The sequence below is a fragment of the Tyto alba genome, unplaced genomic scaffold, assembly GCF_018691265.1.
Source record: "Tyto alba isolate M040663 unplaced genomic scaffold, T.alba_DEE_v4.0 Super-Scaffold_12, whole genome shotgun sequence".
Classification (NCBI taxonomy): Eukaryota; Metazoa; Chordata; class Aves; order Strigiformes; family Tytonidae; genus Tyto; species Tyto alba.
Window position 1 is genome coordinate 7,379,514 of NW_024881274.1, and position 26,765 is coordinate 7,406,278.

At 37.1% G+C, this 26,765-nt stretch overlaps 1 protein-coding gene across 4 annotated transcripts; it reads right to left on the minus strand.

Annotated features, from left to right (window-relative positions):
• Nucleotides 1-1,848: 1,848 nt before the first annotated feature.
• Nucleotides 1,849-26,603, minus strand: BRCA1 (BRCA1 DNA repair associated). 4 transcript variants are annotated; one of them, XM_032985975.2, is made up of 23 exons: nucleotides 26,469-26,603; nucleotides 25,806-25,905; nucleotides 24,039-24,092; nucleotides 23,629-23,709; nucleotides 22,421-22,509; nucleotides 21,404-21,549; nucleotides 20,614-20,722; nucleotides 19,607-19,652; nucleotides 18,996-19,138; nucleotides 17,598-18,491; nucleotides 14,382-14,467; nucleotides 12,608-12,779; nucleotides 11,660-11,792; nucleotides 11,311-11,477; nucleotides 10,514-10,839; nucleotides 9,775-9,862; nucleotides 8,210-8,287; nucleotides 7,669-7,709; nucleotides 6,460-6,543; nucleotides 5,992-6,046; nucleotides 4,691-4,764; nucleotides 4,106-4,166; nucleotides 1,849-3,055 (listed from the first exon to the last, which is right to left on the minus strand). In XM_032985975.2, exons 2-23 carry the CDS (start codon nucleotides 25,883-25,885, stop codon nucleotides 2,952-2,954), a joined length of 3,111 nt encoding a protein of 1,036 aa, XP_032841866.2. In that variant the 5' UTR covers nucleotides 25,886-25,905; nucleotides 26,469-26,603; the 3' UTR covers nucleotides 1,849-2,951. The 4 variants fall into 4 exon arrangements, with proteins under 4 accessions (XP_032841866.2, XP_032841864.2, XP_032841867.2 ...); XM_032985973.2 differs by having other exon boundaries at nucleotides 15,138-18,491; XM_032985976.2 differs by lacking the exon at nucleotides 17,598-18,491.
• Nucleotides 26,604-26,765: the final 162 nt, after the last annotated feature.

Below are 26,765 nucleotides of genomic sequence, written 5' to 3' on the forward strand. Positions count from 1 at the left end.
GGCTTGGTAAAGAAAAGAACAATAGAATGGCATAGCCAGGCATCAGGCAAAATGTATTACCCATAATCAGATGCTAACAATTCTCAGCAACACCTTAAGGGGAAAAAGGGATGTACTGCAACAATGCCAGTGCAGTGGCTGCAAGGCAAAACCAGTCTGTTAGTGCCCCAGTGCAAGGTTAGTTCTCATTAACAGAGTATATACTTTGTTCCTCAAAAACAGTAAATTCCTCTCCTTTGCATTAGGAACCAATTAGTATTTAATAGACTAAATAAAAGGGGAAGAATTCAATTGCCACACACACCCTCCTGTAGTTTCCAAAACCTCCTTAAAGCTTTACTCTGATGCATCAGCTTCTACTGCTTCAGAGAAAGCATGGCCTGAACACAATGTCAAGAAAGTACTGACCAGAAAGACTGAGTCAAAGCTCTGTCCAACAGATTTCTCCTGCAGCTGGGACCACAGGAGGGGTTATCTATATTGAACAGCAGAGCTCATGTTTCTTAGAAGTTGACACTGATGCAGCTGTCTCGAGAAAAGCTCTTGTTAAGTTACAAAAGCAGAGCAGTTTTAATTACAAATATAGTACTTATCTGATAGCAAAGCCTCAGGCAAACCTACAGCAAGCACCAGCCTTTCCTTTGTTTCTTCCCCCACACTAATGAGTAGTATAAAAGGCATACTGCTTACTCAGGCAGTTTTTATGCAGCCCCTTCAACTAGATATCTAGTTCTTTAATGAAGTTTGATTCTGCTATTCATTACCCTCAGGTAATTACTGTAAAAGACACAACATGGCCTAGTCATATCTCACAAATGCATTGACCTCAGAGGCTTCTTACCCTGGGAAGCACCATAAAGCAAGCTGCTCTTACCTATAAGCACACAGGGACAAAATGCAGCTTGATCCTCATGTATAAAATGGCATTTCCAACCCATATAGTGGCTGTGAAACTCCAAGTACTGGGGCTTTACTACTAAAGCTGGAAGTCAGACTAGAGAAGTCAATATGGATTTCACGATGGAGGCCACATCAGCTCCCCTTAAACCATCTACTTCTCTGGAAGCATATTCTGCCTTTATCTAGCTGTTTAGTCAAACTGTTTCACTTCACCTTTCAGTTCACAGATACTTTATTAGAAACAGTTTCCACAGATGTAGTTTAGTCACCTCCAAGAAAGAAGGGCAATGTCACAAGCATCATTCCTACAGACAATTATCTAGCTGGAGCTAGTACCTTACCTGCTAGAAAAGACCACCTTTGTGTCAGGATCTGAGGGACAATTTCATATCGGCAGATGCAAAACAGTCTTGCTTGACCTTTTACTTGCATCTAAAGGCAGCATTTAGTTGTGTTCCCCCTCCCACCCCCCAATCCGGCCATCTTTTGAAATGTAGAATACAAGGAAAAAAAAAAAAAAAAAAAGACAACCCAAAACACCCAACCAATGTGAGCTAGAGATAAGTGGAGCATCAGTCTGGAGGTAAGGCTGTGTTGAACAGCCTCAGTAGTCATGAAATATTGTCACATAGAAGAAAACAGTGAGGTATATCAACTAAGCAAATGCTTCCAGCACACTACCAGTAGCAATGCCTAGTTAGACTACCTTTGCCTTCACTTGGCAACTGCAAGACACTTGATAACACATTTGCTTCTCAGGTTGATGGGAATTACAATTCTGATTCCAGCTCTGAAACTTTAATTTACATTTTTCACCTCCTCCAGTATATGTCTCCACTCCCTTGCCCAATTCCAGGAAGCTAGACTTCAGATATTTTTTTTGTATATGCCTCAATGCAGAGACCGAGTGACTGATTTACATAAGAGCAGCTAAACACTTAAGTAAAATACTTGTCAAAATAATTTTATTTCTTTTGAGCATTCCAATATTTATAAACATACTTTCTATAACTTTCCAAGACAACCTAGCAGCCTCTGAGCACTGGATAATTCTCTGAACTTAGCTACAATTTTTTAAAATTTTAAACAACTTTATGAAATCAGGTTCTTTTTCTGCTCTCAAAATACGAAATTATTTATGAAGTTGAACTGCTTGGCAACAGAAACAAGCAACATATTTTATTCTACAGAAAGCAATATATTTTCTTTGCAGTCTCATTTTGCAGGCAGGGACTATTAGAATCAGATTCTTATATGGCTTATTACAGGTCATGGTGATACTAAAGTGCATCTGTTTATTATCTCTTCAATAGGTGCCACATACATTTCTCAGAAAAAAGACTGACACAACACTGGTACAGGCTTGTGGTTTTAAGGATTGATTTATGCTGAAAATCAAGTGCTGGCTTTTCAGGGACTGTATCTGTGGATCATTTTCCTGGTTAATTCAAGTTGGCACTTCTATATACAACAGGAGAGGTGTCTGTATCGTTTTCAACACAACTATAATCCATGGCCTAGGACTAACCAGGTCAGTGCATTAGTAATCACAAAATATTCCACTGTATTGGTATACACCCTTATTCAGGGTATTTATGCAAAAGAAAAATATGGAGGTTTCTTGGGAGTGCAAGTACATTTTAATTCAAGCCCTGAGCCCAGTATTACTCTTTTAAATGACTGGCTCCAAAACATCCTCAAGTATATAAACGGGAACTAGCTGCAATGGTAAATAATACATCACCATTTCTCTGAAGAGACCACATTCTAAATCTTCTAACTTTTAAAATTTGTTTTACATTAGTTTAAAGGACTATTTTGGAATGAGAAATGTTAATCTTTAAAGAACAGTGTGTAATTCCATCTTTATATTGTTGCTTAACTAACTTTATTGTTAATAAAAATGTAGTTATTTTACTCTGAACAAAGAACACTACATGCACATAATCTCTGACTAAGTGACTTAAACATTCTCAGTCCTTAAAATAATTACCAAGTTATCAGCAGTGATGAGAATTTCTGAGCAATGGAAAAAGAACTGCAGATCACCCTCAGGACACAAGGTAGGCATTGAACTCTTGGCACTCATAGCAAGCAACACTGTCTAATACCCACTCTCGAGTTACCATGGCAATGTTGTCTTTTTGCTGGATTGCTGTAAGACAAAGACACAAATGATAAAACGGTTATAAACAAGTCAAAGCAATCTTAAGGTGAGTTTGCTGATGCCTTTCAGATTAAGCTATCTGCTTTATCTTTGACATTTTAAAGGCCTTGATAAAAACCAAGAGTCTAAAAACCGACGTGGCACCATTACTCCTTTTAACAATGCAGGTAATAATGCTGCTCCAAAATGAATAACTGTTTGGCAAATGGTCAGGCAGGAAGTTTTGAACACTATAGAATAAACACTAAAAACAAAGAGTGCAGTCCTTACTATCTTTTAATTTATTACGTCGGTGACAAACCCTCAACTCCTGTCTCCTCAGGCGTACTGAGTATGTAACAAGCAGTAAGTCTCACTGGGAGAAAAGCAATAGAAAACTACTGAAGTGCTCCCAGACTGTTCTTTGCAGTTTCAAGATCTTTAATTTCTCATTTTCCCAGTGCCATGGGAACAACTGTTGTTTTCACATCATCCTCCTGCTCCTTTTTTTGTTGAACTACACTGTAGCCTAACTAGCTCCCATTCATGCCATAAGTCCCACTATCTCATTTAAAAGTAAGTCAGTCTGGAACACTTGCACTTTCCAAGTCTCATGGTTTCTCTGGAGCATTTAAATTAAAAAAAAAAAAATTAAAAAAAAAAATGGGTAGGGTAAAAAGGAAAAGCTGTATCAGTTAACACTTCCTAGCTATATATTCTTTCCAGATCAAGAGAATCTTGTCCCATCTAAGTCGTTCCCCACCTTTTAGAAAATATGTCAGATCAGAAAAGTTTCTGTATAGATGACGATACCCAGGACAACTGAGCCAAGAATAGGATTTGCCTGCTCAACTACCTTTTTAAGACTCTATTGCTGATTCTTGAGATAATATACCTTGTCCTTCCAGATTTTTCTTCGAAGACATACTTCCATCTCCAGATGCAGTAGGATTTTGACTCCTCTACAAACCTCTCTGATACTTAGCTATTAAAAGGACAGTGGTGATAAAGACACTCAAGGCATACAATAAAACAGTTCATGACAGTGTGTCATTTTACCTCTATAATCCGTGTTTTCCATCCAAGCATCTGGCTGCACAACCACGACAGCAGTAGAATTCTAGTATTTCAAGATAAGAAAAAAAAAGTTACTAAGAAAAAGTTTCTCATTAAATTACTCTTGCATCTGTCTGCAGAGAGTGATAACTGAGCTAACTCTGCTTCAGTGCATCACTTCAGAGAGGACTTTAAGTGGCAGTAGAGTGAGAAAGACATTAGTTTGGAAGATTATTCTGTGATTTCTCTTCAGGAATGCTCTAAGTTAAGGCACTAAAATCTTTTTGTGATGGAAAGTGAGGGTCAGTGCTGATTTGAAGGGAGATTAGCTATTTGGCCTACATAAAAGTACTCCAATCAGTTTTCCACTACAAGTTAGCCAGCCTTCTAATACACAGTGGCCAGAGCCTAGAACACAAGAATGCCATGCAGTTTGGCATCATTACTGTGCAGACATTTCTCTCTAACATAACTGTATGCATCGAGTCTTTGACAAGCCCAGGAAGGCCATGTAATCTTTCAACATGTTGTGTAATATGTAAGTGTAAATTGTTCACTATGTTAAGTGTAACATTAATTAACACTTACTGTTGTGTGTGTGAACAAATGAAGTTGCTTCACAACGGAGGCACCACAAAGCTCCACCATCCATTCTAGATGTTCTGAAGAAATCAGATGAACAGTCTATTACTTCAATGTTTTATATCACATTAAAACTGATGCTATTCCCTAATCCCTCATGTGTTTGTTCCGAGATATAAACTATCATCATTTGAAAGAAATGTAAGCCTTAGTATGTCCTTTCACTTTCTAGCTTGCTGAGGAACATCAGCTCACTTGCTTCCCTCACCCTCCAGTCAGTACTAAACAAAAAAACCCTAAAAAAGCAAAACACCACATGCCTAAAACTTAAACAGGACGTAACTAACAATTTATTTCCTCTTATCAGAAGGATGTAAGACATGAAATTAAAATTAAAAATCAGAAGTTAGAACTGTGATTATCTCTCATTAATGAAAGTAGCCAAAGTATTTAATTTCCACTAATTTGTTGAATTGGTAGTGAAGAAGATAAATAAGTCTCAAGTATAAGACCCACAATTGATGATCACAGCAGCAGGTGAAAGCACTGCATCCTATGTAGTAATTATTGTAAATGTCAAGAGACTTAAGGATATTTTGCCAAGTCAAAAATTAAATTATATTGGACAAATCAGGAAGTACATGCCGAATAAACCCCAAAAATAGGAAGAGAGGTACAAACATTTTAAGTAGAAAAATTCTAGCTTAAATTTTCAAAACTTCTACTATACTTTAACTCAATTTTAAACAAACAAACAAACAAAAAGATGCAAAGAAGCTATCTTGTCCAGCCTTTTCTTTGTATATAAGCTTCTGGTTTTGTTGCATGTTTCACTTTTAACATCTGCTGCTAGAGAGAGAAGATTACACTAAGGATATGTTAACTGCTAGAAAACCATACTTAGGAACTGTTTACTAAGACAGAAGAAAATATGCTCAAATACAAGTGTTCAGTAGCACCTAAGGCAATTACCAGACAGTATGATATTAATGCTTTTCCTTCATTGTTAGAGAATCAGAGATAAACTAGATAAAAGGCCTGTTTTGAAATACCACAAAATCGCCAGAGCAGTTCTCTGAGGACATCCAAATAGAAGAGAACACCCTTTCCGTTCTATCTGGGAGGTAGAACTGGATAAAGTTCTTTACCTACACTATACCTCATATAGGTATTTTGAAAGTTTTAGAGTAAAGAGGTACAAGAGCATCCAAGAAGAGGTCAAATGTAAAATCCTGATGAATGTACACAATCCCTCTCTAAATATTTTTTATGCTAAGAGTTCATTTACTTCCACTAGAATGACATACCTGTAGTCATATCAGTGAAAGGTCCATAGCAACAGATCTCAAAGTCTTTAAAGATCTGAAAAACAAGAAACATGTTAACAGAGTACATATGGTATCCTTAAAGGACCATACTGAATATGCTGGTTTCACTGCACTTCTAGGACTGGTTATCAAGCTATCACTGTTTCATAAAGTATATCTGAAATTCTTTGTAACCTACAAAGAAAAATGTCATCAAAAACCACAAACCCTGTGCTAACTTATACCAATATTGTAAAATGACATTTGCTCTAAGCATAGTCAGTCACTTGAGCATATCTGCTCTGCTGCTGACAGAGCTCACCTTTCATGTATAAAAATGCTTAATTTGTACAACTCCATATACAGAACAGCAGAGAAATTGAAAGAATTTCCAGATATTCAGCTAGCATAGCATATAACTGAAACAGTCACAGCAGGACAGAATTTTCACCCCTGATGTGCTGATACCTTTTCAGTCAGAGACTCTCTAGCTCTCTTAGGACCTTGATGATTTCTTCCATTGATTACATCTCCTCTAACTTCGAAGTTCTCCTGAAACATAACATAAACAAGCAATCAGAAGTTAGAGACTGGGAACACTTTTCTGGTCAGAGGTTCTGCATCAGAACAGGAAGAAGTTGTCAGATTTCGGAATTGGAAACCTCACAATCATATGTGTGCAGAAAAGTAAGTAAAAGGCTTTTCAAGAAAAATGGAGAGCGGTAATGAAACCCCTGCAGAGAATTTCAGGCCTACTTGTGACTCGAACTCCCATTTCTCCAATACTTTCATGAAACTTCTCCAAAACTTCCATGCAGTCTAACCTGATTCAAGAGTATAAAGAACAGCTGCATATATTTTCAACTGACTTGAAAAAAAAAATTTTGGTTTTCATTATAATTGGAGGCTCCTATCCTTGCTTAAAGCAACGTGAGAGTGTATGACTTAACTACTGTCTCATATTCTAGCATTCCCAGTCAGTTCTGTAGCAAATTCATCCTTTCACCCCAAGCACAGCAGGGCCTTTAATAAGCCTTCCTAGGGCCTTTTTGGGGCTAAGATTTTTCTTCTTCAACCTTGGCTTGACAAAAGGGCATATGGATTTCATACCAGAAAATAGGCATTTCTGCTCATTAGATATATGAAATCCATACTGTATCACCAATACAACATTCTCCAAAAATCTGTACTAGAGAATGAAAATCCAAATACTACCCAGGAATACAAAAATCCACCTAAATCAGAGTCATATCAAATAAAGCATTTCTACTAGGAAAGGTAGTAAATACCAGAATTAGTTTTCACTAGGTTGGCTATTCTGAAGTTTAAAACCAAAACAAAGCTATGTATATAGCTACGTTCCAATATTATTTCCTTAAGCAAACAATAGATCTCTTCCTCTATGCTGTAATCCATCAATACGAGTAGGAGCACTTACAAAAAAATACACCTATAACCTGTTCCAAAAAGATACTAGGGACCCATTATGACTTCAGTAATAATGAAGCCTGAGTGTGGCTTTTAGTCCTACCATTTGGTCAAACTAGAATCCCAGTTTTCAGAGTCAAATTTCCATGTTAAATGTTTAGACAATATCTGAGGTTACCGACAGATCTATCAGTGTAACAGCATTGCTTACACATTTTACATTTCACTCTTAAGATAAAAAAGACCTACCTCATCCAGTATCCTTCCTTCTTTAAAAGACTGAATTACCCCTGAATAAAAAGATCAGAACGGGACAAGTTATTTTATCCAGCAAAATTATTGTTCTACTGCCAATAGTCTGACTTCATTGCTATATTAAATGGAATGTATTTGTACTATGGGAAACTGAATATAGTATGATGCCTGAAAGAATTTTTTTACCTTCTATAAATAACATGAATTTTGCACTAACTGATGCCATCCATCTCAAAGATTTAAATAGGGAGGAAAGGCTTTTGTCAGGGTAAGGAGCAATCCAATGTGGTTATTTGAAAGCAGCAAAAGTATTCAGAACAGTAAGAACCTTGATGTTGCTGTTTTTTTTTTTTTGTATATGTGCTTTTTTTCTTTTTTTTTTTTTTTTTAAAAAAAGTATTTATTTTAAAGTATTTAAAAACAGATGCCAAGGTATGAAGAGGTGTTTTTTTTTTTTTCCACTGGAACAAGTAAAGAGAGTACATTTGTGGTAGAAGGGCAGAGACCATTTAGCACCAAAACAAGTTATACTTACACTGATAACTAACTACCCATTTCCTTCCTGCAATACCCAGAAAGTACTTCAGTGTCCGTTCACACACCAGCTCCTTATCTGCAAAGCAAAGAAGAATAAGATCTCTTTCAGTTATTCCATTAGTGAAAAAAAAACCAGCTCAGGTTATTTGTACCTAAAAGCAAAAGTTTTTGCTAAGTGTGCAGCAGCAAAATATCAAGACCATCTATAGAGAGGTTGCAAAATTCTAGGGTCCCGATTCTACTACACTGATGGAAATGAGCAGAAACTAATCAATGTACAACTTCTGAAACCTCTTTTAGTTATTCAGTAAAGGTAAGAGGCAAGAAAAAGCATGAATACTAGTCAAGACAGAGGACACTAACAGTAGGATTCAGTGTCGAACATTGGCACAAAATTTTAGATGACCGGTCATTTAAAGATCATCATCTACTCTACCAGACCAGGCACAACTTCAGAAGGCAGTTTATCCTATATGTATGAAGACCTCTCAAAAAAAATATGGTCATGGTGTCTATGATATACTTCCTAAAGAAAAAGGCAAAAATTGAGTCCAACGTTTTGGAGCAACAAGATTTTTTGGGTCCTTTCAGGTTTGAAAACCTTGCTGGTTTTCAAAAGCAAGAAAGGCTTATGTGATAAATTGCATCCAAACATAAGCCAGATAGAAGTGCTTCTATGAAGCAAAATGCAAGCACGGTATATAGCATACACACACTCAGATTTGGCTCAAAATGTTTTGCTTTTTAAGAAAAAGTTGGTTAAAAGCTAGGAGGTAGGTTCAGTAGAGAGTTTAAATATAACCTATACCTACAGCAATATAGTAACTTAATTTTACTGACGAATGTTATGCTTTCCTGAAGTCAATATGATGCTGTATGTTTCAGAATAATACATTTGTCAAATTTGAAACTGTAGTATTGTACTGATTTTTCTATAAAGACCCTTCAAGCTTTTAATAAGGAGCTCTCCCAAAGAGCAAAAACTAAAGTACCTTAATTAAGCACGCAAATAGTTACAAGGAAACGGTAGTGCTGCTTTGTTCCTATGGAAGCATGCCTCCACTATCAGTTACCATCAGTTACACATATACTTAAATCCCACTTCCAGTTTTCTATTAAAGATAAGTTTCTTTCAAAAATTTAGAATGAAACAGCATTTATAATGCTGGCAAGGAATTGGGAAACCAAAACAGCATCTTATTTCCAAGAATGTCCGTAACCCATTTCTTTAGAAACTGTCCTGCTTTCTTTTTGGTTGGTTCTGAACTGCTTAACATTAACATGCTGTAAACGCTTGAAAATTGTGACCAAACATCTGAAGAAAAAAAAAATTAAGCAACATTAACTTCAAATCACACAAAGAAACAAAACATATCCTTGCTCTGATTCTGTGAAATAGAACAGGAAAAATTGCCAAGTTCAAACAAAAAAATGATGAGAGAACAATTAACACCTTCTCCTCAAGCTTATTTGAATTTATTGCTGAATTGTCTGCTTGTTGGTTAGCCTAGAGTTAAAATTCTATACGGTGTGTAAATATAGTTCACATAGCTCCCAACAAACCTGTTTTCATTATGACATGGGTTGTTCCTTCCGTAATGTGATTAGATAAAGTGCTCTGAGTTTGTCTCGCAAACTTCCAAACAACCAACTGAAAAATAGTTAAGAAAATTAATAGCTAGAAAACCAGATTAAAAAACCCCAACAATTCCAGTTTATAGGACAGTTATTTTAAAGTAATGGTTCTATTTGTGTTGACACACAGAATATACATTTCCTTAAAAGTCAGTGATTTTGACATTCACAGGCTAAAGTGAATGAGAGCTCTCAGTAGTTTATAAATCAAAAGCCATATCCTCCTGGAAATGGACCAAAAATCCAAGTTTATTAGCAATTCAGAATTGAATAATTACAGAAATCCTCACTTTGGATCAGAATTTGGGTAAAGAAGCCGCATCTGAGAACATTAAGGGAAGCAACCAACCAAACAGACCCCTCCGCTCCAAGCCACAAGGCTTTCCAGAAATAAACTCCTCTTGCTTTGGAATAATGTATTTTTTTCCCTAGACAGTAGGCAGTCATTTTAAAAAGTTCAAACTTCACTAAGCTTAATAGTGCCATTTACAGGGAGAGTTCCTCATATTTTCAGGACTGAGAAAGTTTGACTTGAGTTGCTGTATTACTCATCTGGAATTCCTGTAAGATTAGTTTCAATTACACTTAGTTCTCTCTATGTTGAGGACTATAGTGATAATCAGGGACAATTAACAAGTGATCTCTAAAACTTCTGAAATATACTTACATGTTCACTTTGATTCAGACCTGATGCAACAATTGACATTCCTTTCCTGTTAGTCACAACTGCACTTGTAGCATTTTCTTTCCCAGCTGTATTGTACAGAACAGATATAGGAAAACACACACTTCTCTTGGATTTACATTCTTGAGCACAGCCTTTATTAGCATTCTGAGCTACAACAGAACTATCTGTTGCTTCTGCAGTTCGAGGTTTAAGAAGCGTTACAGAGGAGAAAGAGTTATTTGGACTCCTGGTCACATTTCCAGAGAGATTTGATAAGACAGATGCACTGTTTAGCCTGGTCCCAGATTTCTGCTCATCTGCATTTTCTGAAGGAAAAAAGAAATTACTCCTTGAAACAATTTCATTCTTCCTGTAGTTATGGTGAAAGACTGTTTCTCTACCTTTTAAGTTTAAATGCTGCAGTCAGTTCCTCTCCTTATTTGTTTACAACTTCACCTTTGCCTCTGTCATTACTTTTTCCTGATCTATAGCTGAGACACTACAATACCTGTGAAATTTTTAGTAGCGTATCTGTCAAGAAGTACCAATTTATACGTGAGACAGATAATAACTTCCATTACTGTCAGAATGTTGGTCCAGCCCCATCCTAATGGGCAGCTATACAGTTGGGCTACCAAACAAAACCAAACATGTAACATCTTTTTAAATTGACCAGGGATATATAAATTAAAATCCTTGGTTTACAAGAAGTTGTATCTTACTAGTATGTAAAAACATGAAAAAAGCAGGAACAAAAAGCAGAAGTCAAAGTGTGTTATATCCCTCTTAAATGTTACCTGCTTCAAGGCGACAGTGACTACATTCTTGCACTGCCTCCTGCAAAGGTTTTGTCTTTTCAGTAGCAGCTTTGTTCTTCAGAACACTGTCACATTGAAGGCCTTTCTTCAAATCTGGTCTCTTTAACAAACAGGATTTAGAAGATGGAAGCAACAATTCTTGAGACCTTGAGATGGAAATTGGTTTTAATAACTTTTTTATTCTTCCAAGTATCAGAACCATGTAGCAACAGCTAAGATATTATAATTGCTCAAAAGTTAAGAGATATTTATGTCAAGCATTTTTTTTTATTTTTAAATACAAGATTAGAAGTAAAAAACAAAACAAAACGACCAAACCAAAAACTACCTTTCTTTGTTCAACTCTTTGATTTTACTGTTGAGAGAATCACTTGGGATAACATGGAAATCATAGACTGAAAATCCCTTTGAACTGCTGCATTTGTGATTTTCAAAATTTCCTTCTGAGGTTGACTCTGCCCCTTTAAAAAAAGGAAAATTAATTCTTAAACAAGCAAAATTAAAGCAACTGTTCTTAATTGTTTTTTCAGGTAAGAAGTCAAGCACTTGCTAAAATCTCAACCCAGATATACTTTAGAGAGACAAGTGTCCCAAACCAGAAATCTACACAAAATACTAAGTGATTTGAAGCACACCTAAAAACTACATTTTCTTTCACACATTAAATCATCTACAAGACTAAGATGTCAGCTATGTATCATGTGGAAAAAGTAGGATATAAAGTAGGCCGAAGGTCTGTGTTCACGTCCTGTTCAGGGGATTTACACACTAATACAGGTATTCTCCTCCTCTTTGACCATCAGCAGCCTGACCTATACTGTATTACTTTTGACAGCCAATACATACCTATTTCTGTCTTGTTCCTTGATACGCTAAAGGACAATTTCTACCACGGCAATAGAGGCCAAGTACTTCGGGCGTTCAGCCACTCTTCTAGTCCCTTACCCATTCCAGTGAAAGGAAACAAAGAGTACAACCAGAACTGACAGAACAGCAACATGGATTAGTACTGCCAAGCCACAAGGTCTACTCAAACCATTTAGACAATTGCACTACGTCATCTCACAGGTATCTGTAAAAGGAGTTTTTTTCAACTAAGTGTAGTACCTAAGTTATAAATAAAACATGTATGTCTCACTGAACAGTTGAATTTAGGTAAAGTTCTGCTAACATACTTTTAAATTAACACTATAATTTGTGGTAGAGGGAAAAAGAACTAGTAATAGTCACACAACTCTTTGTAAGAAAGCTGTGAAAGGTTTACATTGCAATTTACCTCTTTGTCTCATTTCTTCCATTCCAAGTGTTCTTTCACTACTCGAATGTGGCAGTTCCCTATGGAGAGGTAAAAATTCACGGTCCTGACTTCCGTGCTGATTTAGCACTGCTTCGAGTACAGCCATTTCTTGCTGAAGTTTTTTTAGGTTATTTTGCATAGCATTCTTCTGCTGCAAAGGATACACAGTTGTGCCAACATTAGCAAACTCAATATATTAAACAGTAAGATTAATTTCTTTAGCAAACACTTGAAAATTAGAAACAGTAAAATTATTTTGAATTAGTTTTTACCATGTGTTCAGAAAGCAGCTGTGGTGCTTTTACTGTAACAAATAATGCACATGCACTATGTCAAAAGTAAAGAAACCCAAACAATTGCACAGCCATTTTGCTGTTCAAGTCATTTCAGTTTAGACAGCTCAGACCTTAATCAGTTGGGGAAAAAAATCTGCGCAGATTTCTTTAAAAAACATTTTGTATCAACTGCGTTAGTTTGCATTACCCACTTAATTTAGAATTTAATAATCAACATCAAGTATTGAGCCTCTGCATCTTCCACCATTACTGAAAGCCCCAAAGACTGTTTAAAAGGAATACTACTCTTCCTTACTTTCTCTCTCAAAAATTACAACACCCTCTATTAAAAACTTGCCATATACACCTCCTCATATGAGCTGCTTGGGGCTTCAAAGGGTCCTTGTAAAAACCTAAAATCTTCATCATATAGGATAAAGCAGTTTCTACAGCACAGAATACTATGTTTGCAGCTCTAGCACTGGCACCATGTGGAACTTCCGTGTTACTGAATCAATACAAAAAAAAAAAAAACTCAGAGAAAACCCACCACACAACAAAGCAAAAAACTCCCTAATCCATACTGCCACTATTCCATTCAACCCAAGAATGTCCTAGAATCTCTATCAATGAAGCTACATCAGGGAGCAACGTCCTGCCAGTTGGCCACATTTTGCACTGATGCAGTAAACAGAAGAATCATCCATAAAGCACAAAAAGAAATTAAATCTTATTTGACATACATTAAAATCCATAGGGCTGTTAATGCTGAAGAGAGAGATTTGGGATAAGATCTACCTTGAAGTTAAAGGACAAAAAAAAACCAACCTAAACCACCCCAACCCAACAAAAACCCCACCAAACAAAACAAAACCCCAAAACCAAAACACACAAAAACCCCCCAAATATCTCCAACTGAAACCCCCCTATACCAATCACCCATAAAGTCAGGCCATTAAGCAGTAATCAGGAAATTAATAGTAAAAGAAACACACTGTGCTAGACACACCTTTCATTGGACACTGCCTATTGGGTCTTATATCTATAATATTCTAATATGGAATTATTTGATTTAATCTTTACCCTTAGAAGGCAAGTTTCCATGCTTCTAAATACGATAATGTAGCAAATCCAAACCTTATCACAAATCATTATAAATTCCTATCAGTGCAGCTTTTAAATACAGGAAGCTGAATTTTCCAGCACTGGTCAAGTATGGAGATTATTAACTAGCATCTCCCACAATTAAGCACTGTAATCAATACCACATAACAAGTTATGGCCATTAGCGTGTAATGTTAGCATGGAAGGCAAATTTGGACAATTCTTTATTAATTATGCTCTTGGAAGTAACCTAATGACACAAAGAAGTATGATAAAAGCAGTTTCCCATCACATTGACTTCAAAGCTTTCATGCACTTGCTCAGATCCTAGAATGCAAACTACTTGTAAGAATTTAGTGCATAAACTCACTTACTTGTGTAGTAAGGATTTCACCCTGAGAGAATGCTCCACACGAATCTTCTACATAACTTGTTTCACTGTCATATCCAGATACTTCTCCTTGAAGAAGGTAGAAGAAAATCTGAGTTAAAGAAAAAAAAACCAAACCCAACAAATATTATCCATAATCTCATACCACACAGACCTTTTAGCCAACTGTTAACTATAATGATAAAACCACAAGTTTTGAAAACACTTAAGTTTGAAATGTTCACTCACAGTAGGTCTGTGCTTCTTCTAAGAACACCATGTCACACACAGAGCAAAGTAAATAGAACACAAAGTATTTCAATAGTGATGAAAAAGTCCTAAATATTTATGAAAGCCATAAAAAGGTCAAAATAAGCACTAAAGAATTCTACAGCCAATTTCAACAAACATTTCATCCAAGGAAACAGCTTTGGTAGGCTTTATGAAATTTTGCTGATAGATGCACGTGTCACATCACAGTAAGAAAGCTAGCATTTCACCCCAAAATTACCTCCCATCAGACAAACTTGGTCCAGCCTCTAGTGCCCAGTTTTTTCATTTTTGCTCTGAACAGAGAATATTAGAAGAACTTAATTTTCAGTAAATAAACCACTGAGGGTTTTTTGTTTGATTGTTTAGGGCCGATACACACCTTTAAAAGAGCAAGCACCTCATAAATACAGAACAAAGTTCCCATGCAAACACCAAAAACCGAGGTGCAATAACAAACACAGCTGCAGATAAAAATCTTGGTTGGTACCTAGGTTTGCTCTCATGTTTGGGTCATCTTGGCATTCATCTCTGAAGATAGTTTTGCTTCTCTTCAGCCCTCCATTACAACTTTGAAAAGTTTCTTCACTTTCATTCACATTGCTACCTTGTTTGGATGTATTAACTTGTATTAAAGGTTTCTTCAGATCTTGTGCTCCAACTGATTCTTCAGACACATTGGACTGGGAAGAAAATAAGTTGACAGAGCATTCTGACTCCTGGCTTGGTGAAACACACCCATTACTTACAGCAGCTTCAGGCATTTTCTGCTTATTATTGTCATCATGACTTCCATCGTGAGGCAGTGTGATGGGACTTACTAAAGACTCTACCACAGATGCCACCTCTTTATTGATCTGCAACGGTGTGCTTTCTGATTTGCCAAATATTAATGTCTGAAAACATGGCAGCTCTTCCTCCTCACTAGATTCTTCATCTGAAGACTGCAGTTTCTGCGCTCTTCTTCGAGATCTTTGAATACCTTGAGATGTTGGCTTAGTTCTAACATTCCTATTGCGTGGTTCTTTTATCAGGGCATTGTCACTTTTTACAAACACAGCAGATCTCTCTCTATCTGTTTCAGAAAAGCTGATGTTCTCTTCAGTATCATCATCACAGCACAGTAAGCCATCAGGGGTTTCAGAAAAACCTGTAAAATCATTATTTCCTTTAAGATGATCTTCTAGAGCCTCTGTAACTAAACACGCAGGCATCCCTGTGCTACCAGTTTGAGTTGCTTGTTTTTCATTCCTCTTTTCTTGTTTTCTTTCTCTTTTGCTACTTTTTCCAGTGACTTCACAGCTGACTTCAGCAGCCCTTTGCTGACAAGTTGCAGGAGAAATTACTGACCTAGACTGAAAACGTAGTATTGGTTCTTCGCTGTCTACAACTTTGGCCTTTCCTGCTTGATTGCTTTCTGAACTGAAGCATATTTCATCAACTGTGTTTAAATCAGTTATTTCGAAAACGTGCTCTTCTGTATTACTCTCATCACTGTGGCTTTTATTACTTTTGACTGGATTTTGTCTCAACTTGCTTTCTATTCCTGTGTCAGTTGACACTGTCTTTTTGTTTCCCTGCTCTACTTTTTGCAATCTGTTTTTGTCTTCAATCCTAGCAGTACCCATTATTATTGGTGTCAGATTCCCTTGATTTGCAACCTGTGAAGCATCTTCTTTATGTTCACTGGTGGGCAAACATTCAGTGTTGCTGACAAAGCAAGTCACAGGACAAACACAAGCAGATTCATTGGTCTTAAGCTTATCTTTCTCACAAACCCTACTCAAGCTTTCAACAGTCATTTTCTCTTCCTGCAAGCCTTCTGTTTTAAAATATTTGCTATGTTTATTTTCTACCTGATCAGCACACGATATCTTTAAAGTTGCAAAAGCAGCATCTTCTACTGCACATGCCTTCATGGGAGTAGGATAAAGGCTAAATGATAGGCGTTTTGAATGCCTAAATATATTTCGCAGATACTGTGTATCTAGCTCACTATCTTCAGCTTCATTGGTCAATTCCAAAACATCTTTAACCATTGGCGACTTCTCAGTTCTGAAGCCCCCTGGATTATTTTGGGTATCATGTTCACTATCCTGGAGAAAAGCAGTACCTGATTCAGTCACCTCTTCAGTTGGGTGGGAAACAGTTTGTACGACAGTTATCGAAGGAGACTGTAGGAGCAAAGGCCCACCTACTCCTTCACCTTGAGAACCTGTATCAGGTGCAAAGGATCTACAACTTGAACGCTGACCTGAAGATGTAGGGCTGAATAGACTTTTTCTAGTTTCTGCAGTGTCAAATGAATTCTTTAGACTAATCTGTATTTCATTTGCTTCCAGATCATGACCCTTCAGATTACTAAGTGGCCTGTAACTCAGTGTATCCTGGGGTTCACACAGGTCTTTGCATTCAGAAGTGTGAAATAACACATTCCTTTGGACTGCAAAGGAAGATCCTTCATGATCACTATCATACTTTCTTGCTCCCTTAATTACTACTCCTGTTCCAGTTTTTGTTATTTCTTCAGAAAGTAACTGAAGCCTCCTGCTGTGCCTAACTTGTCTTTGCTCAGAATCAACTTTCCTTGGTTCTTCACTGCTTGGATAGCTATCAATCCGCGGCTCAGTTGGATCAGGGGAAACAGAGTTTCTATCCACTAGCTGTAGAACACACATGGTTCTAGCAGAACGCTTGCATCTTTTTGCTGCAGAACTACTTTTCTTGGTGCTTTTCGGATCACAGTCACTCAGTTCTAGCTCCCCATCACAGTGCTTGCCAGTCACCTTTTTAGTAGCTTTTTTGCATATGGATCCTCCTCCTTCCTCAAGTTCTGCTAATGTGTTATCCTCTCTATTCTCTGAGAGCTGACTCTCACTAACAGAACTTTCCTTATATCTTTTATTTTCAGCATTTCCAAGGCACTGGTCAACACTCTGAGGGCACTCACCTGCCTCTTCTGTATCTTTTTTGATGAAATCCTCAGGTTGCAGGACATAGGAAGTCTTCCTTTTTCGTTTTAGCCTGTCTTTGCTAGAATTATTCAAGCACTTATCAGCCACATCTTCCTTTTTTGTAGTAGGTAAAATGTCTCTCAAAATAATAGGGGCTTTTGATTTCCTCCCTCTCTTGTACGTTTTCCCAAATATTTTGTCTTTGATGCTATCTGCTGTTTGTTTTGACAATCTCCTGTTTCCTTCAACCACTGCAATTTCCAGGGAATCTACCATAGTGTCAGTCTTTGCTGAAATACAGGAATCTTTATCTGATAAAAATGTATCTCCTTCACCTGAAACATCACTTGCTCCAGCAGAATCATCCTGGGAAGAATTGGAAGACATAATCTCATTGCTTTTTGAAAACCATTCATTGACTTTCTGAATGCTTCGCTTCAGCCTCTTCCTAGAAACTTGATTTGGAATGGCACAGTGAAACGTCTCTGGCTGAAGTAGCTTCTCCAGAGGAAGTTCTTTTTCATTGAAAGAATCCTTCTCAGGATCATACATTTCCACAGCTTTTACACTTTGTGCAACAGTATCCATTTCCTTGCTTTTATCCAAGGTGCTCTCTGAGCTATCTTTTAAGTCAAAGTCTTTGCTTTTACTATTGCACTGAGTTTTCTCTGCATTCATTTCTTCTGTGTTCTTAAAGAAAGATGTGTCCCCATTCCTTAAGGGACTGGCATTACCTATTCTGTCACACTGTTCTGTGAGTAGATCTACAGCATGAACATTTAAAGGAGAACTCTGGTATTCAGTTATATTCACTTGGCCAGGTTTGGCATATTCAGGGATGCTCCAAGTGCTTTTCTTGCTCAAGCCTTCCTTCGAGAAATCACTTTCACCTGAAGATTTATAGGTATTATAAATTATTAAGCCCTATTTTAAATGCACAAGAACAATGACAAGCTTAATGGCTACTTTGCTTTAAAGGAACTGTCCTTACTTCCCCCCAAAACAGAATATTACACTGCACAAATCTCCCTCTAGAGAAAGGGAGAAAGACCAAATTACATATGTTCATCCAACTTCTTACATGAATCACCAGACAGTGCTCTTAATTTATATTATAAGGGATAATACGGCTTATGTAGAATGGAAAAAGTTTTGCACTTTGATCAAGTTACTTTTTCCCCCCCTTTGGTTCCTGTGCACAGGATAACCACATTTTAAGTAACTAGTCTACAGGTAGTCGTGTATTATACTGTCACTAGTTGTAAGCATCAACAAAACTACAACATACAAGACTGCAAGTATATACATTTAATCATGTGAAATCAAAATGCTAACTTGCGATCGATCTTTCTTTCAAGCTTAATCATATTTATCACCAAAACAACAAAACACACCTACGACATTTGGTAGAATTATTTCTTTATCACCCAACTTGTCAGGCTGTGTACTGCAAGAATATGCTTTCCCCTTCTCAGCACTCTTAAGTTCTTCTAGCTTTTCTTGAGATGAAATCTTGAGTGCTTCTTTGTCTTCTAACCTGTTGGGAAGGGAAATTTACTTTAATTACAGAGAAAATGAGAATAAATATAATAGAAGATGATACTAAATTTTCCCTTTTTGCTCTCTGAAACAGCCTTTGGAAAAGTCAGCATGCATGATTGATACCACAACTAGATCCCTTCAGAGTTTCAATCCATTTCTTTAAAAGACCCCCTCCCACATTACTGAAATTAATGTTTACTTTTTAAAGCATAGTACATGCTTTTCTCTTGAAGATCTAGTATCTGTGTAAGCACCAAAATATTGAGAAGACAGCTTTAAAGCATATTATATGACAAACTGATGGGAGTCAGCTACCCATTCTACCCTGATACCCCTGAAGTTGAAAATCACTTGTCAGCTTGAAGAATTCTATCAGTCCTATGCTAAGAAACTAAAACACAGGAATGAGAATACTGAGCTATTGTCTTTAGAAAATAAGAATTCCTTAATCACCATCACTTACCCAGTATTGTCTGCTTGTTTAAAAATCTCTTCAGATGAATCAGAGCCTAAAACCAAATCAGCTGTTACTCTGGTTGAAATGATTTAGAGAAAGACAACCTGCCAGATTCGGTGTTTATTATCACAGAAGTATGCATGCTTAGTTCTTTCTAGAGGTAGATGCTTTCAACTTTTATCAGATGAAATCAAGTTCAATTGTGCAGTATTTTACCCAGTTATAACAATTTCTATGTATAAATATCTACATGGCTCCAGCATAAAATTCTGTTTGAATACAGTGACTGGTAACAGAGAGCTACTAAGAATTAATTAGCTAAGAGTTAGTTTCTAATTCCTAAATTTATACATGAAACAGCTGCTAGTATTTAGAATTTTGAACTGGAAGTCAGAGCAATATATTTGAATATCTGTTTCATATTCTTTGGTTGATCTTGGCAGAAGCAGTAAGAAAAATGGAGGCAATGAACACTATCCGTTGAAAGGAACAACTCCTTCCTTGAAGGAACCGGAAGAAAATCTATGCACAGCATCTATCTTGTTTCTCACAGCAGGCAGCACCAGATAAAAATGAAGTCCTGAAAAGCTAGGATAGACAGAAATGAGATATTCTTTTTTCAATTAGATTTCATTCTTATCACTGGTTATTAACTAGAGTCTCAAGCACTGGTGACAAGGCTTAATATTCTTTAGAAAACAGCACTTATCATCAGTTGTAACAACTATAGCTTTTTTCACACCTGTAAGCATCTTTTCTTCTTTGGATCTTGTACACTGAGCATTAGAGGTTTACTACAGCAGCGTTATTTCCTACAATATAATAAAGTCTGTAACAACCCCCTTGATTTACCAACTTGTAATTGTGTATCATCTGTCCCTTTGTTCAAATTTTGGGTGTTAAGGAGAAATTAGTGTATATAAAGAATTTGAACTTCATCACCTTTCATTACTTTGCAAGTATTAAACACAATCTCATCTAGGGTGGATGAACAATTTTACAACAGATCTTACCAAACTCTATATAAATCCCCTTTTCAGGGTCACATTTCTGGGTTTTGTTTCTTAGGGAACACCTTTTGAACCTGGTATCTGTAAGCTGTGTATCCACATTAGCTTCATGCTGACAGGAAAATAGAAAGGTATAGTTATAAATAACAGTAAGCTATTTCAAAAAAGTATTAATTATTTAAACTACAGCAAGGATGGCTGATACATATGAACTAAAGTATTTAAATTGGCAACCTCTATACAAAAATCCAATACATGTAATTTATCATACTGATATCAGTAATGGAATGTGTTAATAGAAACAATTATCATGCATTTAATAGCTCAAATTATTAACAGTTTTATCTTACTTAACACTCTATTCAGCATTAAACAGATGAAACAACACACCATGAACAAACTCATACATACAGCAATCGCCTTAAGTTGGGTAATGTCTTAAGAATTCTTAAGACTTATTCATGGTCTTACCACTAAAAAAGTAAAAAGCCTAATAGTTAGACAGCCTCATTAAACAAGTAGTATGAAAAAGCTTTCAATCCTAGTTTCAGTAACAGAATAAATAATGGCAATATTATCTTTAAGTTCAGGTCATTTTATGCAAGAAATTTGTAAAGTAGGTTAGGAAGACAAAAATATTTAGACGACCTTGTCTGGAATAATATTAAAGTCAAACAGTGATCTGAAAGCAAATCAAAATCTCCTATTCCATTCATTTATGTAAATGCATGTATACACATTCCAAATAAAACACTAAACAATTCATAAAAATAAACTCGGGAAAAAAAAATACCAAGGTGAAGTTTTCTTGTCCATTTTCTTTGGCACTTTTTTTCCTGTTTCTGAAGCCCTTACTTTGGATGACAGAACTTTCTTTACACAGGAACTCAGCAGAAGTGGTTTCTGTGGATGTTTTAGGAAAGCGATGACTGTTTAAAACTGAAAAGTGTCAACAGGAAAAAAAAAAGCAAAAATATTTTCTTATAGTGAGCATGACAACAGGTATTATACATAAATAAAATAGCCTCGCATAGACACTACGCAACTAGCACATTTACAGCTAAAATACAATTGTTAAAGAAACCTGATTAAATTATTAGTCTGATTCTTCTCTATGAGTACTCTTCAAGTATTTAGTAAAATCTTGAACTTGCCAACTAATTTTCCCAACAAATTTTTCTTATATGGATAATCTACCAAGAACAGGACCTAATACTAGTGATTTTAGAATGACTGAACAAGTTGAAAAGATTTTGGAAAGCCTAGTCTTAAGAGCACAATATACTAAGAAAAAAAGTCAAACCAAACCAACACCCACCCCCAACAACAGTATGTTGCTATCCAACTTGCCAATACCCTTTACAAGGCAGCGAATACTAGAAAAGATAAATTTGGGTTCCAAAAGGACATACCTGAGTGAGACAAGGTAACAAACTGTTAGAGCATTTGCTATTTCAAGCTCTAAGACTGTCTCAAGTTAAAGCTGCAAGATTGGACATAATCAAGAGCAGGACATTGCCACACCATTATAAATTAAAGGTTATTCAATACACATTCAGCCATATTTCAGGAACTGAAAGTAAGACTGGCTGAAGTCATCACATGCCCAGTAAAAACCTTTAACACTGTTCAAGAGATTATTGTAGGAACCTTGGGAACTTAATGGAACTCATGCTTCTATACTCCAAAAAAAATTGATAATTCTTCCCATGTTAATTACTGCACAGTGAGATACTCTGCAAATACTTATGATACAAATGTCAAAATCTTATTTTAAGAAAAGTAGGAGGTATACATTCACAACACTTACACTTTACTCCAGTGTCAAGCTCAAATGCATGCATAGTTTCCAACAATGAGTCAATTAGCTGCTTAAATCTGGGATTTTCTTTCAGACTTCTGAAATAACATCACCATATGAGTTGTTTTAAGACAAATATATGGGTTTATTAATAATTGTTCTACAATTTAGGCTGAAAAAAAAAAAAGAGGAGTAAAACTCCGAAGTGGAAGATGAGACAATGAGAAATTGTTGCCAAGTAATAACAACACAATGACCAAAACCAACCATTACTGTGGGAATTAAAACTACCAGAAAGTGAGAACCTCTCATTTTTCCTCACATAGGTATAGCAGAGAGAAACTAGTGGTAATGATTGAACAATAATACAGTCTATACTTGATAGCACATACATTTGCTAAGAATGGTGTTTTCACCTGCAGTCACTTGAAAAAAGTTTATATTGAGGTAAGGCACTAAAGAGTTACTTCTTTAGAAACTGTCTTAGTTTGGGCTGAAATAGAGTTAATATTCCTTTTCAGGGACTAGATGAGTGCTGTGTTTTGGATTTAGCTTTGGGTTTGGTATGGGAAAAATGCTGACAGCACACTGATGTTTTCAGCTGCTACCGAGACTTCAAGGACGCTCCGACTCCCCATGTCCTGCCCGTGTGCAAGGGCACGGGGAGCAGGGAGGGAGCACGGCCACAGCACCTGACCCACACTGGCTAAGGAAATATTCCACATCATGGAACGTCATGCTCACTGTATAGAGGAGGGGGGGTTGGGAAGGAGCTCTCTCTCTCACTTCCGGGATTGCGATTGCGGGATCTTGGCATCTCGGGGTCGCTGGCCGGGAACGGGCTGGGGGTTGGTCAGCGGGTGGCGAGCAATTACGCTGTACATTGCCTGGTTATATATTTCCTTTTGTTTTCCCCCATCATCATTATTGTTCTCGTTTTATTGCCATTATTAAGCTGTTCCTATCTCAGCCTGCGAGTCTCCCTTCGCCCCTCTAATCCCCTCCCCCATTCCCAGGTGGGGAGGGGGAAGGGAGGGTGACCACCTGCGGGGGTTGGCTGCCGACCAGGCCCAAACCACGACAGAAACAGAGTTTACTTAATAACCACCTTTTTTTGTTTGTTTCAGTCTTCTGCTAAGACATTTTAAAGACAACTATTAATTCCTCCTTACAGTTCAAACTTCCCATCCTCAAGCCCACTTGCAAAGATGCATTACCTCTTGGTAACGTCAGTCTTACACAGAGGACACTGTATCACACCTTTTTTCTTTTTGCTGAGGAGTTTGAACATGCAAAACCTAGGATAAAAGAGTAATCACAATGGTAACAAAAGGGAGGATTTTATTTTCTTTAAAACTGAACATAGGCATGCACCACTTAATAGAAATCCTTCATTATCAAGTTGAATGCCTGTATTTTTGTTCTGGTGTTACGATGAATTAATCAATCCCCTTTGACACATCTGTGAAACTGCAGTTATTTCTTATTCATAATTGATTTTCCACCTAATAGCTATACATTAAGTTATCAAAACACAGTATACATCATTAGCATTTAAGAAATGAAGTATACATGCAGAATAAAAACAGATTGTTTAAGCATTGCAATTACAAGTTTTCAAACCTACCTGCAGAATATGTGATCACATTTTGTTGAAACTGGCTCTTCTACCATATCCAGGCTAAAAAAAGAAAAAGGAAGGAAAAGAAGAACATAGAAGTCACATATAGAATAGGAACAACAAAATAAGATTCAGAAATAGTCACTTTTCCAAACCAAGAAAAAATCTTGGTGGAGAAGTAGGACACATTTGACACTTCTTTTATTTGAGAACCAGGTACAGTAACAAATACTGTCATTATGTGATATATACATATCTACTAGCTTTTCCCAATCTTTGTCTGACTGGCAAAAAAGACAGCATTTTCTGGAAAGGACAGTTCAGCAGGGCAGGAAATTTGGTGTTAGAACAATAATGCCTTCTTTTTCAACTCTGACCAACTGTGACAAGAGTAAAGAACACCACAGTTCTGTTTGGTTCAGGAGTCCACTGGACTCTTACTATGTTTGTGTAAATCAAATGCTCAGACATGTCAACACAAATATTTAAGTTATTCTTTTTTGCCCACAGTTTTCTATTCTAAACCCATTCTGGTCTAGCACAGTGTAAAAATTAACATTTAACTTGATACTAAGACATTCAGAGAAGCTCTAACCAATTCATTTGTTCAATGCACTTTAAAATATAATCTACCTTGAATACAATGATTTCAATTAAACCACCACAAGAACATAACTTGTATGAAAACAGCCAAAACATACAATGCTATTACTGCAAAACAGTCTAACTTGTGGCCATAGCAGAATTTACCCTGAGACAACAGCAGCTTCAGCATTACTTTTGCATGCATAATTCATTCCCTAATGTCATTAATTTTTTGGAATGTTTTAATATTTTGATTTGCCATAATAGAAAAGAAATATTATACCTTTATACTTCAATGACACACATCGAAATAAAGTGAGACAGATCCAATCTCACCATATTTACAGCTTTCTGCCCAGTTAATAATTACCAACAGAACTGCTAAGTGCATTATAATAATAGTTTTGAATGGCTACATTCCACATGCAATGAAGAACAGCAGATGTAGGAAACAGTTTCCACTTAGCTCTTACAACCTTGTTAAGTCAGTTAATAACCAAGCCAACCATCCAATGATACCTAAGCAAAAAGCATGCTGCCTCTTCAGAAAAGTTCAGATCAAAGTTTTTAGTGCTACAGACATTCTATGCTTTCTGCTATGTGCCTTTGTAATATGTGTTATTGCCAACACAGAAATTATTTTAGTTTTCCAATAGCAATAAAGTAAAATCTTTCCAAACGGATTTAAAAACGTAAGGATTTAAAAAACATTTGCAACCAAAGACAAAATAAACTTCAGCAGTTTGGCTCAAGGGAAGCAAGTCTTTCAAAAGCTTATCAATCTAGGAACCTAGGCTTTGACTAGAATCTATGCTATTTTAGCATTTGCTTGCATTAAAGAACAGATCTCACTTACCTTTTAGAGACAAAGGACAAAGATCCAGACTGCTTTACAAATAAAATCCTAATCCAATCAGCTACATTTTTTTCTTAACTAGATAGAGGATTGACACATTTAGGTTGTAATAGAAAAGCAAAATTTTCTGGAACATAAGAGCAAAATACAGGTTCTGTCCTGTACTTTCTCACTTGAGCCTTACAAAACATAAATACACTTAACCTTAAAATACACTTCTCTCTGCTTTCTGGTAACCCATAAAACTGACAAAGCGTTTGAAAAGAAGAGAAGAAAACCAAAAGACTCATTAACTATACTAAGGCAGAGTTCACATTATTGTCCTTGCATACCATATTGGGCACTCCAAGTTCTTCTGCATAGCTGAAAGCACATTTTGTACATCTCCAATAGCAATCACTGACAAGTCCATCCTTCACATCAAAAAATACACTATAGGAAAAAAAAAAAGTTATCAACTTTATTTGTTATCTCTTGTATCCCATGACCATGTTTTTTCCTGTATGGCTTTTCTATATGTTGAACAGTATCAAACAGTTAGCTGGTATTTCTTGAGTTTGGCTTTACAGCATTGGTGGTGTTCTTACTCTGCATGCTTACAGTTAAAACCTGCAAAGTCTCTTGTAGTCAAAGGGGCAAACTGAAATAGTTTACAGAAGTAGCATTCAGCAGAAACTCAGCAAGGGCACACACAAGCATAAATGTGAAAAAAAAAAAAAATGAGCTTTCTAGGTGGAGGAGGATGTAGACAGCAAACTTGCTTATGGAAAGGACCCACTGAACTACCTACACCAACCAGCACAGGCGAGGCCCCACAGCAAGTATCGCAAAGGCTGAAAACAAAAAGAAGCCGCTTCACCTTTACGCGGCAGAAGGTCGGTAGCAGGCCCAGGCCCTACCGAGAAATCTATCAGCGGACCGAGTCGAAGCGCCCGGCACGCAGTGCCCCCCTCCCGCCGCCGTAGGGAGGGCCGGTTACCACCGGCGCAGCTCACCGGAACGCTGCCAGGACAACCACCGCAGGGGACCGGGGCCGCTCACCGGGACCGGGGCCGCTCACCGGGACCAGGGCCGCCCGGGAACGCCGCATTTGGCGCCCTTCGCGCCACCTCAGAACGCAGCTCGCTTAAACAGCCAATCCCACGCTGAGGCCGCAGCACGTGGGCCGAAAAGCGCCGCCTGGTTATCGCCTACCGGTGCTCGTGACGCCACCGCAACTGATTGGCTCCGCCGCTGACGCGTGGCACCGCCCCACCTATTTCACCGGCGCGCGCAGGGGCTGGCGCAGCGCA